This window comes from Dermochelys coriacea, chromosome 5 (genome assembly GCF_009764565.3).
Source record: "Dermochelys coriacea isolate rDerCor1 chromosome 5, rDerCor1.pri.v4, whole genome shotgun sequence".
Lineage (NCBI taxonomy): Eukaryota > Metazoa > Chordata > Testudines > Dermochelyidae > Dermochelys > Dermochelys coriacea.
This window is the reverse complement of record NC_050072.1, coordinates 113145520-113160732: the sequence shown is the minus strand read 5'-3', so window position 1 is coordinate 113160732 and position 15213 is coordinate 113145520. Positions and strand designations below refer to the sequence as shown.

General features: G+C 43.1%; 1 protein-coding gene across 5 annotated transcripts in view; it reads right to left on the bottom strand.

Moving 5' to 3' along the window:
• Nucleotides 1-6307: 6307 nt before the first annotated feature.
• ADAMTSL1 (ADAMTS like 1) overlaps nt 6308-15213 on the bottom strand; it is a 683211-nt gene continuing 674305 nt past the window's right edge. For all 5 annotated transcript variants that reach the window (XM_043515182.1, XM_038403598.2, XM_043515184.1 and 2 more), the window contains 3 exons: nt 11735-11844; nt 10655-10875; nt 6308-9636 (listed from right to left, as the gene is read on the bottom strand). In XM_043515182.1, coding sequence (XP_043371117.1) covers nt 9530-9636; nt 10655-10875; nt 11735-11844 — 438 coding nt within the window. In that variant the 3' untranslated portion in view covers nt 6308-9529. The remainder of the gene's footprint in view (nt 9637-10654; nt 10876-11734; nt 11845-15213) is intronic.

Below are 15213 nucleotides of genomic sequence, written 5' to 3'. Positions count from 1 at the left end.
TTTTTCCAACCAGTTATGCACCCACCATATAGTAGTTCCATCTAGATTGTATTTACCTAGTTTGTTTATGAGAAGGTCATGTGAGACAGTATCAAAAGCCTTACTAAAGTCAAGATATACCACAACTACCGCTTCCCCCACCCCCATCCACAAGGCTTGTTACCCTGTCAAAGAAAGCTATTTGTTCTTGACAAATCCATGCTGACTGTTACTTATCACTGTGACAGGTTTGGTCACAGACACCCACTTGGGACTGTCACCTGACATGCTGAAATGACCTCTGAGCCCGTTTTCTCTGTTAGCTTGGGATTCCAGAACCGTGCCTTGTTGAGCGAGACACGCAAGCCTGCTGCAACACAGACCCAGGGTTTGAACCACGTCCCCAAAGCTGCAAGCTTTAATTGAAAACCACTCAGCGGGTACTCCTGTCTCCAGCACCCACACACCCAGCTCCCAATGGGATTCAAACTCCAAATAAATCTGTTTTACTCTGTTTAAAGCTTATACAGGGTAAACTCATAAATTGTCCACCCTTGATAACACTGATAGAGAGATATGCACAGCTGTTTGCTCCCCCAGGTACTAATGACTTACTCTGGGTTCAATAATAAACAAAAGTGATTTTATTAAAAATAAAAAGTAGGTTTTAAGTGGTTCCAAGTAATAACAGGCAGAACAAAGTAAGTCACCAAGTAAAATAAAACAAAACACGCAAATCTAAGCCTAATACATAAAGAAACTGAATCCAGGAAAATCTCACCCTCAGAGATGTTCCAATAAGCTTCTTTCACAGACCAGACTCCTTCTTAGTCTGGGCCCAACCCCTTCCCCTGGTACAGTTCTTGTTAGTTCCAGCAGGCATCTTGGGGGAAAAGCAGAGGATTCCACATGACTGGGACCCCTTTCTTCTGTTCCACTTATTTTTATAGCTTTGGCACAAGGCGGAAATTCTTTGTCTCTCTCTGGGTCCCCCCCTCCTTCTAAATGGGAAAGCACCAGGTTAAAGATGGATTCCAGTATCATGTGACATGTGAACATGTCCTGTGAGACTTCATTACCCACTCGCTGGCACACAGGTATACAGGAAGGCTTACAAGTAAACAGAGCCATCTACAACTAACTATCCTAGTTAATGGGGGCCAACAAGATTCCAAACCATCATTAATGGCCCACACTTTGCATAGTTACAATAGGTCTTCAGAATTATATTTCAGATTCCTAATTTCAGATACAAGAATGATACATTCATACAAAGAGGATGACCACACTCAGTAGATTATATGCTTTGTAATGATCCCATACAAGAAACCTTTTGTGTAAAGCATATTCCAGTGACATCATATTTACACTTATAAACACATTGCCACAAACATATGGAGTGCAACGCCACACCCTCCTCTTAAACTTACTGCCGGAGTCTTGGACACTGTCCATGGCGGAGGCAGTACATGTAAAAATCCCTGTTTGTCTCTGGTCACCCCCCCCCCCCAGTACTTTTAAACCCTGTGATGTCATTCATAGGTGTCCTAGCAAAGTTCTGGGTGTTTGAAAACATGTTGGGGTATATTGCTATCAGAAGGCAGACAGCAGTATCTGTTAAAGTGTAGGTGTCTTGGCATTTACCCACCAATGCCATGAGGCGGCATGCCTCAGTTCCCACTTCCACACAGCAGTGTAGGCCTTTTATGCTTCTGCTGCTGTGCCAAGCTCTAAGCCTGTTTACAGGTATAAGCTGAAAAGCAACATGCTTGTGGGACTGTCTTGTTGCCATCCCTAGCATGTACAAAAGTTTTTTCCACAAATGAGGTATGTTACACATCTTTGAAGGGTTTACCATTAGTATTAACTCCCTTGTCTTGACCCATAGATGAAGGAGCAAAAGACAAAAGATTAACAGCCAATTTATGACAGGCAAACTTTGCTCACACAGTTTGGCTTGTTCAGTGTCTATTCCATTTTCCAATCCCTTTGTGTACCATGGTAGGTGCTCAGATACAGATTCTTCTGCCCCTTTGGAGAAGGCTCTTAATTCAGGCACGTGTTTGAGGTTTTGGCAAGGAAAGGGTGCACTGCAACCATGCCTGCCCGCAGCCCCTCCCTCTGGAATCTCTTTGTGTTGGATGTCACCCCCTGTGAAGCTTCCCAAATGCAAAGTTTTCCTTCTTCCAGCCTTGAAGAGACAGTGTTATCTCTCACAAGAGTAGCAGGAACAACATTTTTCTCAATGGAGTGCTTTGGATTGGGAAGATCCCCTCAGCCACCCCATTCTCTGTTCCCAAAAGGTTAGCTGGGTGGACTTACCCCTTCAGGAGATCTGACCCCCGGTCTTCCCTTAAAACCTGATCCATACGTGAGGGGTCTGGCATTTTAGATGCAGATCCTTCATCCTCCTCCTGGGAAAAAGCCTTCCTACAAAAGGTGGGCGGATCCTCCTGTCCCCCGTGACCTTCCATCTGGACTTCCCTCTCTGGGCTCCGCTCTGAGGCATACACTCCTGTGTCCCCTAAAAAGGAAGGTGACCCTAATCCAGCTATGGGCTCACAGCTACCAGCTATGACAGACTTTTCACTGACCAGCAAAATCCCCCCCTTTCACTCAGGTTGGGCTTACTTCAAGCTACAGAGACCTTGGGATCTGTTCCCACCACAGCAGTCACCAGGACCCCAACTTCCATCTCCAGGATACCTCTCTGTGCACCCCAGGGCAGGACCTGTCCCCTGCTGACCTGCAACTTCCTGACAGTCAGCAGCTGGGAAGGCCTCCCTGTTACAAGGTGGAACATCCCCCTCCTGCAGGGAGATGATCACAGGAGCCGGTTATATCCAGCCCTTCTCTCAGAGACCTGCCTTGAGCCCCGGGGCTGCAAGAACTAGTTTCGACCACCCCTGCCCCCAAAGCTGCATTCTCCACTGCTAGAGAAATTAAAGAGACATTCTCCTATTCTCCCAGCAGCACATGTGACTTCAGCCTCCCGCCTGTAGCTTTTAGCACAAGATTCCTTCTTGCTGCTAACAAACCCTGGGACAGGTTCTGCCACATCGAAGAAATCACTCCCTAGTAGAAATGATACAAAATTGTGCGTCACTGCTGCAACAGTCAGTTCAGCCTGCAAATCACCAGTTTCCATGTGTACCTTAGCTAACGGTGCAAGGACTTTGTAACCTCCCATCAATTCTAATTCTGTCATTTTTTCTGGTAACAAATCCTTCTCCTGGATCAGGTCCCTCCTGACCATAGAAATTTCTGCACCAGTGTCTCTCCATTCTTGGAGCACTTTGCTATTAAGCTTAACAGCATGCTGATGCTCACTGCTGGGTTGTGTAGAAAGAACCTTTACAAATCCTGTGTGGAAAGAGGCAGCAGCCTGGGATACCCCTGCGCTCTGAGAAGCAGCAGCTTCATATGTTACCTGCTGTCTTTTCCCACTCAGCCCAGGACACTTATTCCTCAGGTGCTCAGTGGACATACAAGGATAGCACCTTCTGGGCTCCTCTGTGTGTGCAGGAGACTTGGGACGAGTAACAGGGGAATGGGGAGGTCAATGCCCAGCCTGGGTAAAACAGTGATTCTGCTTCCCCCCAACCCTGCACCCCGCTGCCAATTTATGTTTAATTGCAGCTTGTGACTGCTTGGAAGAGTCTGCAAACCCAGCTAATTCCCCCCACTGCATCCACCTTTTTGTCCCACAAATACTGCTTTACATCATCACGGCACATATTCAGGAACTGTTGCTGAGTAATCAAATCACACATTTCTTCCAAGCTGGTAACGCCTTTCCCCCTCACCCACTTGTCTAACAAATCTCTTATTTCATTTACATAAGCCACATTACTCAATCCAGATCCCTTCTTAAGACTCTTAACCCTGTAGGTTTCAGGTGTAATCTGAAACTGTTTCAAAACCAGTTTCATAAATTAACCATAGTTTGAAGCATCAGCAATAGGCATCTTATTGACTCTCCCAGTCAATTTTGCAACCAAAGTGGTCATTTTTTGATCTTCAAGAATCGCATGGAGGGTGTACAGTCTCTCAAAGGTGATGAAATATTTAGCAAGATCACTGGATCAATCATACTGCGGGCATAATCGTTCCTTTTGTGGGTTTTTTGGGAAGTAGAGCCAGCTGCTGAAGGGTTTTATCTCTTCCACTCCATTACAGCCAGTTCATGCTTCTGGGTCTCAATCTGGGCCTGTATTTCTTTGTCTTTTAACGCCTGCACTAGCTGCTTCTCTCTTTCCTTCTCCACCTGGGCAGCTTTTTGGGCTTCAAGCTCTTTGTCTTTTAGCTCCATGGCTCTTTCATGAGCAGCTTTCTGTATTTCAATTTAAGCCTGTTTCTGGGCCTCCCTGGTTTCCCTGACCACAGTTGCTTCTTTGAGCCTCATTTCTGCCTGCCATATTTGACACTCACGGTCCTTTGCCTTCTCTTTGGCTTCCAGTCTGGCCAGCTCTAGTTTTGTAGCTGCCTCACTGGTAGTCATTTTCCTGCTTTCTTGTGCTTATTTCCCTCACCCAAAATAAACCAACAGAAAATAACAAACCAGTAACCACTTTGTCTGTTTTCCATCCACCACACTTAAAACTCACTTAAAATTGTCTCAAAGCAATCAGCTGTGTACAGATCCTGCTGACTACACAACTGTGACGGGTTCGGTCATAGAGACCCACTTGGGACTGCTACCTGACGTGCTGAAACTACCTCTGAGACTGTTTTCCCTCTCAGCTTGGGAGTCCAGAACCCTGTTTTGTTGAGCCAGAAATGCAAGCCTGCATGCAAACACAGACCCAGGGTCTGAACCACGTCCCCAAAGCTGCAGGCTTTAACTGAAAACCACTCAGCAGGTACTCCTGTCTCCAACACCCAGACACCCTGCTCCCAATGGGATCCAAACAAAAGTGATTTTATTAAGAATAAAAAGTAGGATTTAAGTGGTTCTAAGTAATAACAGGCAGAACAAAGTAAGCCACCAAGTAAAATAAAACAAAACACGCAAGTTTAAGCCTAATACATAAAAAAACTGAATCCAGGAAAATCTCACCCTCAGAGATGTTCCAATAAGCTTCTTTCACAGACCAGACTCCTTCTTAGTCTGGGCCCAACCCCTTCCCCTGGTACAGTTCTTGTTAGTTCCAGCAGGCATCTTGGGGGAAAAGCAGAGGATTCCACATGACTGGGACCCCTTTCTTCTGTTCCACTTATTTTTATAGCTTTGGCACAAGGCGGAAATTCTTTGTCTCTCTCTGGGTCCCCCCCTCCTTCTAAATGGGAAAGCACCAGGTTAAAGATGGATTCCAGTATCATGTGACATGTTCACATGTCCTGCGAGACTTCATTACCTACTCGCTGGCACACAGGTATACAGGAAGGCTTACAAGTAAACAGAGCCATCTACAGCCAACTGTCCTAGTTAATGGGGGCCAACAAGATTCGAAACCTCCATTAATGGCCCACATTTTGCATAACTATAATAGGACCTCAGAATTATATTTAATATCCTCTTTTCAGATACAAGAATGATACATTCATACAAAGAAGATGAACACACTCAGTAGATTATACGCTTTGTAATGATCCCTTACAAGAAACCTTTTGTGTAAAGCATATTCCAGTTACATCATATTTACACTTATAAACATATGTCCATAAACATATGGAGTGCAACGCCACAATCACCTCATTATCTTCTAGGTGTTTGCAAATTGATTTCTTAATTATTTGCGCCATTATCTTTCTGGGTACAGAAGCTGAGCTGACTGGTCTCTAATTCCCCAGGTTGTCCTTATTTCCCATTTTATAGATGGGCACTATCATTTTAAATGTTTTTAAAACGTTGCTTTTCACATCTAGAAAATGTCTAGCTATTGCCAAGTTAAGGTCACAGGATATGGCCTTTACCTCAGTCTCCATAGCAACTGTGCTTAAGGGGCTCTTTTATTCTCAAACAATCTTAGCCACAGAATAGCATGAAGCCATTTTACATAGTGCTACCCCTGTCCCTCCCCTCATAAAATCACCCATTACAGGTGAAATAATATACAAAGTCTGGACTTTGGGAAGCTGCTGTTGACAACCCTGTCTTAAATATGGCCCCATGTGCTACTTTGTTAGCAGAGTCCACAGAGCAAGGTAACATCCGTCTTTGTGTAAAGGGGCTTTTGTGCAATCCTTTTGTCACTGTTGAGCCATATTCAGTTGCCAGTAAACTCAGAAGTGACTGTTAAGGGTGAGGTTTTAATTAATCTCTGTTTGATTCTGATTTTAGATTACACGCCCCCGCCCCTCAGGTGCAAGTTCCCCCCCTCTTTTAAACTTTTCCGTGTGGAATTTCCTGTGAAACTTACAATTAAAAGCCACCTATTGGAAAAACTAGATCAGGTTTTGAATTACAGGAGAGTGAACAAAATCACTATTCCCTTTGTAAAAGAGCTGCAACCTCACTTGTTTGAAAAGGGCTACAGAAGAAACTTGGCACAGACATTGTCCTAACTGAGGATTAATACCTTTGCTTGCTTTAAAAAAATATTTTGATTTAACAAATATATCACTTTTATCAGTCTGAGCATGCCCAGTGGAAATCAACTGCTGGGCACAAACAGATGCACCATACCTGTGTGTGTTGAATTCGGACTCATTGTTTATTCAGGATTTGTAGGGCTGGGGAGGACAGAACATCTGCCACGGAATGACAATCATCCTTCTCAGCTGGACCTGGGGTATGGATCAGCTGTACAACCACTGTACAGTCACTGCTATTTGAAGCTATTCTAGTGGCTGCAGCATACTACTCTCTTCTTGCTCAGCGGGTGTTTGTGAACAAATCAGTGTAGTTCCTGACTCATGGCCCACCCCGTGCTCACATGGGGAGAGTTAGGAACAGTGCTTTTCAGGCTCGGTGTGCCAGTGCAAACAGAGGCAGGATTTTCCCCCAAGTGTGCCTTTGATTGTTCAAGAAACTTACGAGCTCCATAGGTGATGGCCTGGAGATGATTAGCTTTGCAAACCTGAGCAACAGTGGGGATAGAGGAGGAGGCTGGAGAACCTTGAAAGCTCTGCTACCCTGGTAGCTCCTGTTTTAAGGTTAATAAAGAACAAGTCAGACAAAAGTAGTTAAATAAATAAGCTGCATTATCTGTACAAAAATTGATATAAATACAGGTTTTTTAGGGGAGGAAATCCTACTTCTATAATACTCAGCAATCCTCATCATCCTATGGGGATACTGCCAAGTCACAATTCATAGGACAAATATCTGAAATTATATTTATACTGTGTGAAGGAGACACAGTGGCCTTGCCAGACCTTGGCTCCAAATGTTTATCCTAAGCACAGTTACATGGCTAATATCCAACATGGGATTGTCTGAATATGTTTTGTTATTAAAAAATGTAAATACTTCCCTGCACTGCTTTTCATTAGCTATTGTACTAGAAACAACCACCAAATTATTAGTAAGGAATTTGTCGTTCGTTCCATGCAAAACTATAGTTTCACAAGTAGGAAAGCCTCTCCCCCCCAGTTGTCATAGTTTACGAAGCAATCTGTACACAGTGAAATGTATCCAAAGTTAAATGAAAGTGCTGATAAAAATAGGAAAATTACACTATTACCATTGATTTTAGGGGAATAAAATTGCAGGGAGATCACAAAAAAAGTCCCCAAAATAGTTTTTATCTGGACAACAATGTACAATTATTAATATTGCACTTTTTATACAAGGAATCCTAATAAATATACACAAAAAGATATACATTTACATACATAAAAAGACTTGTTTTGTTTGTTTTTAAATAAAAGTTACACTGATTCTTAGCAACGTGATTTCTCAGAGACCCATTTGTAGAGAGAGTGTTCCCTGCCAGACACACTTTGGAATGACCAAACTGGAGGCAATTTAATGCAATGGACCTGGTGTTGACCTCACAAGAGAACTTCCAGGCTTGCTGAAAAATCCACATGTAAGGTAAGCTGCAACATATCAATACTTGAACAGCGTTTTATTACTGCATCACAAGAAGAGAGTCCCACTGGGGGTGACACAAGAGGCACAGCCAAACCTTACATTTAGAGATAGTCCTAAACCAAAACTCCGGATCTGGGCACCTCTCCCTCAAACTTCGGGGAAGTTCAAATCCAAACTTTATAGTTCAGGCCGATTTCTGCAAGGTGCTGAGCAACCTGGATTTCCACTGACTTGAGGATGCCCAGCATCTTGAAGGATGAAGCACTTAATTTATGATTATTGATGCAATTAGGAGAGAGAATCACAATGAGCAGGCAAAATCATGTTACAAACATGAAATTTGACTCTCACTTCTCAGATCACCTCTGACTGCAGAGTTCTATTCATGGATTGCTTCACTTTCTAGCATCCATCTTTTCTGTGTGTCTTTTAGGAATTTGTGCTACCACTTTGGGGACAAAGCTGATGATGCAGCGTTCTGTATGTCTACGTGACAGAAAGAACTATAACAAATCAGAGCAGCTGTGTTCTCCTTCTTGATAAATTAATAATTATCACTGGAGGATTTGGCTGTAACGAGAGAAAAATTCCACACTGGCAGGACATAGAAATGATTTCTACAAATCCTAAGTTAGAAATAGACCAAAACCCCAGATATGAAAGCCCAATAACTCTGGGATCTCAGGCTTCTCTCTTCCCCAGATACATTTTAATCATGTTAAGATGCAGCATGGTAAGTAGCTCTTGTTGCCACAAATATATATACAACCCCTCCTATAAGTGCTCTGCACAGAGCAGTGATGGCAGGTATGCACAGCGGTCTGTCAATAGCAGATCATTTTGTCACTCACTTTCCTTTTCTGAATAATACTATATTTCATTTTTTCATGTTGAGGGAAAAAAACGTGGTGCACTTATTTAAATGCATTTTAAACTCATTCATGCTTCAGCACAATGTTTAACCTCCTTTTCAGATCCTAAGTTCTTAGCATGAGAGAGAGAGAAAGAGGGACAGAGAGAGAACAGGAACACAGCTTTAGGACAGCAATTTTAAAAAACCAAAACCTCATGCTTATGTTAACAAACCCTTCTAGGGCAAATGATGTCTCTGCCCATTGCTTAGCTGAATGCTTAGTTCAATCCCTTTTTTCAGTAGCCCATGATCTGTCAAGCTGTTTGATCCATGCCCTGGTGGTCTGATCTGCTGCTAATGGGAGTTTTTGCTTTGGTGTTTTCCGCCCATCTGCTGGTTGATGTGTATCACAAGGCCTATACGAGGATTACTAGACAGCCCTGTTCCACTCAGGCCTGACTTGTTGCTTGTCTTCTCTTTCTTTTTGGTCTCCCACCACAACTGTGCTTTGCTGCATTCCATCTCCCAGTCTCACTGAAGGGAAAACTTGCCAAGTCCTTTACAACAACGATTCAGTAAAGTTAAAAAAAAAATAAAATAAAAATAAATAAATAAAATGAAGAAAACTGAATTCTGTCCCATTTGTTTTGTAACAGTCTTCCTGTAGCGAAGCAAAGGCTGATGCCTCTGATCCCCTATCTCAATTGCTCTCATCTTCATGCTTTTCCACAAGTCCCACAGCAGCGAGATTTGAACTGGGTGAGCTGGCAGAGTTTGAGCTGCTTCACCTTCTCACAGTACCTGGTGGTGTCTCTGCATTCCACTGCAAAAGGGGAACAAAAAAAGAGATGAAATGAAAGAATGGTAACTTACCTCCCAGTAACTGCAGCAAAGAGTCCTGTGGCACCTTATAGACTAACAGAAGTATTGGAGCATGAGCTTCCGTGAGTGAATATCCACTTCGTCGGATGCATGTAGTGGAAATTTCCAGAATTCAGAACTAGCCAGTATGGAGCTTTCAAGCTCCACCTCTGACAGTCCTGTCCTCCCTCAGCAAGCCAAGCCATGCCAACTGTGTTCGGGCTGGCTTTCCCGAGCACCTGTATTTGCCTCTAGAGGTGGGAGAAGGCCTGTAGCAAGCTCTTCTGTAGTCTAGTGGTTCTGCTGCTGCTCCACAGTGCCCAGCCTCTGTGGAGATCCCCAGTGTTCAGCCTCAGAATTGCTGGCTGCACAGTAGACTACAGGTTTTGGCCCTTAAACACAATGCTTCAGAGTATTTGGGAGCCATGACTGGCAAAGAGGTTGTGATTTATACTCACGCTACTTGGTGTTCCCAGGTGAACACTGACATAACAGGGCTTGGTTTCCAAAGAAGCACATCTGTTCCAGATCATTTATTCTTTTTGCAATATTTATAATGTGTGTGTTTTTTGACAGGCCCAATTAAGTTCTAGTCACCTGAAAGCCACATCCACTGCAGGAATTCCCCACACTAACCAACTCATTTTTCTCAGGTTTGCTTGATGTTAACATCAACTAACTACCTGTTTATGATTTATTATTTCTCTCCATACCAATAATGGAAAATTAGGACTGCACCTATTACTTTTAGCCCTATTAGCAGGAAGATGAGATCCCAACTCTTAGAAAACAGCATCAACAACAACAAACAATGCCGGAGACATTCCAGTAGGAACACTTGATTTTGCAGGCTGCAATTTGCCATTTTTCAGACAAACGTTTTCCCAAGAAGCCCAGAAGTGGGGCCCAACACCACACTCTGGGGACCCAGCTCTGTGGTGAAGATTCACAGGTGGCTCCTTTCTCCCACAGGAACGTACTGTTTTCGCAGGGGGTGATGTTGCAGCGTTGCCAGTTCGCAGGTCTTGGCCTCCAGGAACAGTAGTGCTCCTGCACGGGTTTGTTGGTGCGGACATGCACGCATTCCACTCGCCTGGACTGGAAGCCATAGTTCCCACATGTAGCTGTACACAGGGTCCACAGACTGACCCTCCAGTGCACACCACAGATGTCTGTCCAGCAGTTCTGTGTGCTCAAAGGTCTGTTAATAAAAAGGACAGAGATATTATTATACCACCAGGCAGGAAATAAGAGGCTTAGTCACACTGGGTATTCCTCAAACAGTGGGGATACTACAGGCCCTATAGCTCTGATCCTGAACCTCTCTGAATGCTTGCTGGACCAGATCCACAGTGGTTGTAAATCAGCATAGATCCATTGTCTTAATGGACTGTGTTGAGGGTCTGGCCCACTGACTTCAACTGGCAATTACAGAATGGGACTCAAAAGGCCAGATCCTCAGCTGGTGTCAATTGGCATAGCTCCAATGAAGTCTATGGAGCTATGTATCCATTTACACCAGTTGAGGATCCGTCTCAAACAACTTTAGCACTCCTTTTGTCTATAAAGTAGTTAACGACCAGATACTGCCTACAGATCTACTGAGGAGTTGTAATGAACCAAGAAGTGGCTAATGTAAGCCACCATAGCTTTGTTACTATAAATGCAACAAGCTTGGGTTTCAGATATTGTTGTTAGGGTTTTACAAATGGCACAAACAAAAACCGGTGTTCAGAACTCATCCTTTTCCTTCTGTACACTTGGTGCTCATTTAGTTATTGCACAGGAGAAATGTTGATATGCTGCCAAGCAGTGCTAGTTGGGATGGCTTTGGCAATGTGGACGCTCATCCACTAGGAAAAGCTTGAAGGGAGAATTGGGGTTTCTCTGTAAAAATGGTATCAAACACACACGGAGCCCAATTCTCCTGTTATTCCTGAGAGATGAAAGGAGACTCAGGATCTCAAATCCAAAAACCTCCAAAGGCAGTAAAATCTCTGGCCTAATTCATAGGTTTCTGTACAGAAGAGCGGTTCTGATGATGAGGGATTCTGTAATACCTTGGCAGGGTACTGCACTGGTCAGAAGACACAGAATTCCCATCCCTGGTCTGGCAGAAAATCTGTCTGTGCTGTACAGCTAGTCGCGGTCCGATGCATGGCCCATTACACTGCAAAAGTAGAAAAAAGACATTCAGTGGCATAAAGAAAGAACATGCCCTGCTTTTATGAAACTCTTCTTGGGAGCCAATGAGCAGAGATGCATGTTGCTGAGATGCAGATGCTCTCAATCACTTCATAGAGATCAGTAGGTTTTTGAGTCCAAGTGCATAGTCTTCTTGTATCCCACACAGCCTCCCCAAGGCAGCATTAAAACTCATTTCTGTATCTGCTCTCTAGATTAATTCCCCTCCCTCTTTGCCTATTTCAATCTTAAATCCATCTGCTTGGACAAATAAAAAGCTCTCATCTTATTAGCCCCTAGCTTGTGATCCATACAGGAAATCTTGCTACAGTCCCTTTACTGTGTATTTTACAGCTTGTACTATCACAATTTATAGCCAAGTGGTTCATAGCAAGACTGAATCAGGCCAGCAATGGTTTTTGCTTTAACACAAAGACATCCTAACTTATTCAAACCTGTCAGTCAGCCTCTTGTGGTTTAATTTGTTTCCCCTCTTCCCAGCTTAAATCACAGGCAGCTAAAGGCATGAAGCATGCGACTCTGGCACCATCTTTCATCAACCCTTATGAAACTGCTTGATTTCCAGGCAGCCAATATCTGGAAACTGGTTTTGGCAGGGGACTGCTGATTTGGAGATGGACAAGAAGGGAAATGAATGTAGGGATCAAGGAGTTTCCATCAGTGCAAAGGTGGAGCAGGTTGGGATTCCTACCTGGCACTAGCTCTGACCTGTGCTACCTGCCTACTGCCAGAAACCCTCTTCTGCCCTGGCATGCCCTCCTCACATCTCAACCAACACCTGGACCAGGGTCCAGCAGAAAAGAGGAAGCTTGGTTGGGATCACAAAAACTAGGGTGAGCTGGAGTGGGGAGACCGATGAATTGATTGCAAGGAAGGGTGTTTTGTGAAAAGATAAGTAGGCAGGACCCTCAGAAGGAGGAGAGGGAGTAATCACCAGCTTGGCTGGGGTCAGAGAACGAATTAGGTAGAGTGAGAGGGATTGAATATGCTCAAATTCATCTTGAATGTCCACCAAAGACCTAAGTGGTCTACAGAATAATACTCTACTGTTAGGCAGCCTCATGCTTTGGTGCAGACGCAATAAGGATAGCACTCCCTCGCAGGCTGAAAGAGAGAGATGCAAGTCAATGCAAGACTTTTCACAGGGGGTGCTGGCTCAGGTGCATGTAGGTATCATTAATTTGGGTACTTGGGGCAGGACTGCAATAGCTATACGTGCTGGCAATCTTCATCATAAACAGGCCTGAGTGAATGGGAATCTTAGGGAATACGTCTTGAAGCTTTGTTGGACTATAAGAAAACCAAAGCTGTGGAGGTTAAATAGCCCACAGTAATCCACTTAAAATTAAATGAAAGAATATGGGAGGTACAAGAGAGTAACAGGTTTTGAAGGGGGGTAGGTCATCTATTTATTTTCACTTTAGTCTGGGAAAGCTAATCACTAAACCTGACCAATATGAACCTGATGTCCCCTGGCATGAAACCTATGATACAATGGAGAAATGTCACTGATCCACAGCCAGTGGTCTGTTCCTAATTGTAATTAATGTAATTGTCTTGTAGACATGGCTTGGAACAGAGCTGTATAGGTTTACATGGAGCTTGAGAAATGCTTTTTTCAGGTAGGAGAAATATTATATTATAAAGCACAAAGGTCAGGTATAACAGATGAATTCATGCGTCTTTGATGATTGAGACTTGGTATGACATCATAGGGAATGAGGTAAACCACCACAGATTACAACCACCCATTTGAGTTAATTGGCCAACAGTTAGCATTACACAATCCTTACCTGAAATTTCAAAGAAAGTACAAATTAAGCAATTTGCTTTTCTGTTTTGAAAGAATGTTCAGCTCTTTACTCAGCATAACTCAGTCTATGTTCTGAGTGAACTTTCTCCAAAATACACAGACATAGGATTTAATGAAGTTATTTTCTGCTCGCTAGCAGTAACATATCTCATTTCGATGATGGCACTGGATGCTTTGCAATAACCTTTGTCCCATGAAGATTTCATAAAATGAGTTACCGACCTTGATGGAGCAAAACAGTCAATGTAGTATGCTGTGTAATGAGTAGCTTTTGTCTACAAGGCTGTATTTAGTATATTCATATATACTATATATTATATATGAGACTATATATGGTCATATCAGAAATTACAGAATTTATGTGGCTAAGATCTACTATCATATCACTATAAATCGAACAAAATGAGATCATGTGATTTATTTGCCATTGTTTCCACATTGACTTACCAGGCAGTAATCATGAAAAGCTGCAAAATATTTCATAGTAACTCAATATATATTGAGAATGAAGCCAATCCCTGCGTGCACAAAGCTGACTCTGCATAATGTTTTTATTAGGCTTTTGTTGTGTGCCCCTAAACTTAATTTCCTTATTGTTGCCTGATTAGTATTTTTTAAGGATATTGATTTAAAAGTATGACCTCTTCAGGTTTGTTATAGATGAACTGTTCTTTCATTGAAAACCTTTAGTAGGCCAAAAGAAATGTTAAAATAACAACATTAATATCTGACTTTAACTCATATAATCAAGTAAAACTAGCCTGTGGATTAAACTCTGGCCTTCACTTATTCCACTCTGCCCCTGGATGTGTCATCATCAGGGTGGACTGAACCTCGGACCTTTGCGTCTAATTATATGAACCTCTTCTACCTAAGCTAAAATTCTCACAAGCCTGTACATGTGGGCCAGCTACAGCTGGGAGGGAGAGAGACAGAGTTCCACACTGACTGGCTGTGGGTTACATTTACAGCACATATATGCCACAATCCTTTCTGGAGATCTGCTGGCCCACAGAGATCCACAGACAATAAGGGGCTCTCCCATGGATCTCCCTAAGAGGAGGATTTCACTCATAATACTATGAATCATTCACTATTTACAGAACATCTTTTTAGTATCTGAGCACAACATGAAGTAGTAAGGATGGAGTTTCAGACTGACTTGTGTGGAAGTCTTAAAATGCTTTGGACCCAATGTCTTGTATCATCATTACAGTTTCCCTTACATAGTGGTTCAAGTAAATCCTGATTTTATGAGGTGTTAGGGGATATCCAAAACTTTTGTGAAACTGGGGGTTTGTTAAAAAACACATGACAGCGCAGAACAGGACCAGATATAAATGTTGCATAACAGAGACAATCAGGGTCTGGAAATGTGTGTGTTTCACTGTGTCCAGATACACAAGAGATAGCAAGGATTGACTAGGCCATGGAAACTGACCAATTTCTCCAGGTCATTACTGAGGTACATTGGCAGAACAGGATGGGGAAGCTTGAGCTGCCAGTGTCCATGCTGGGAGG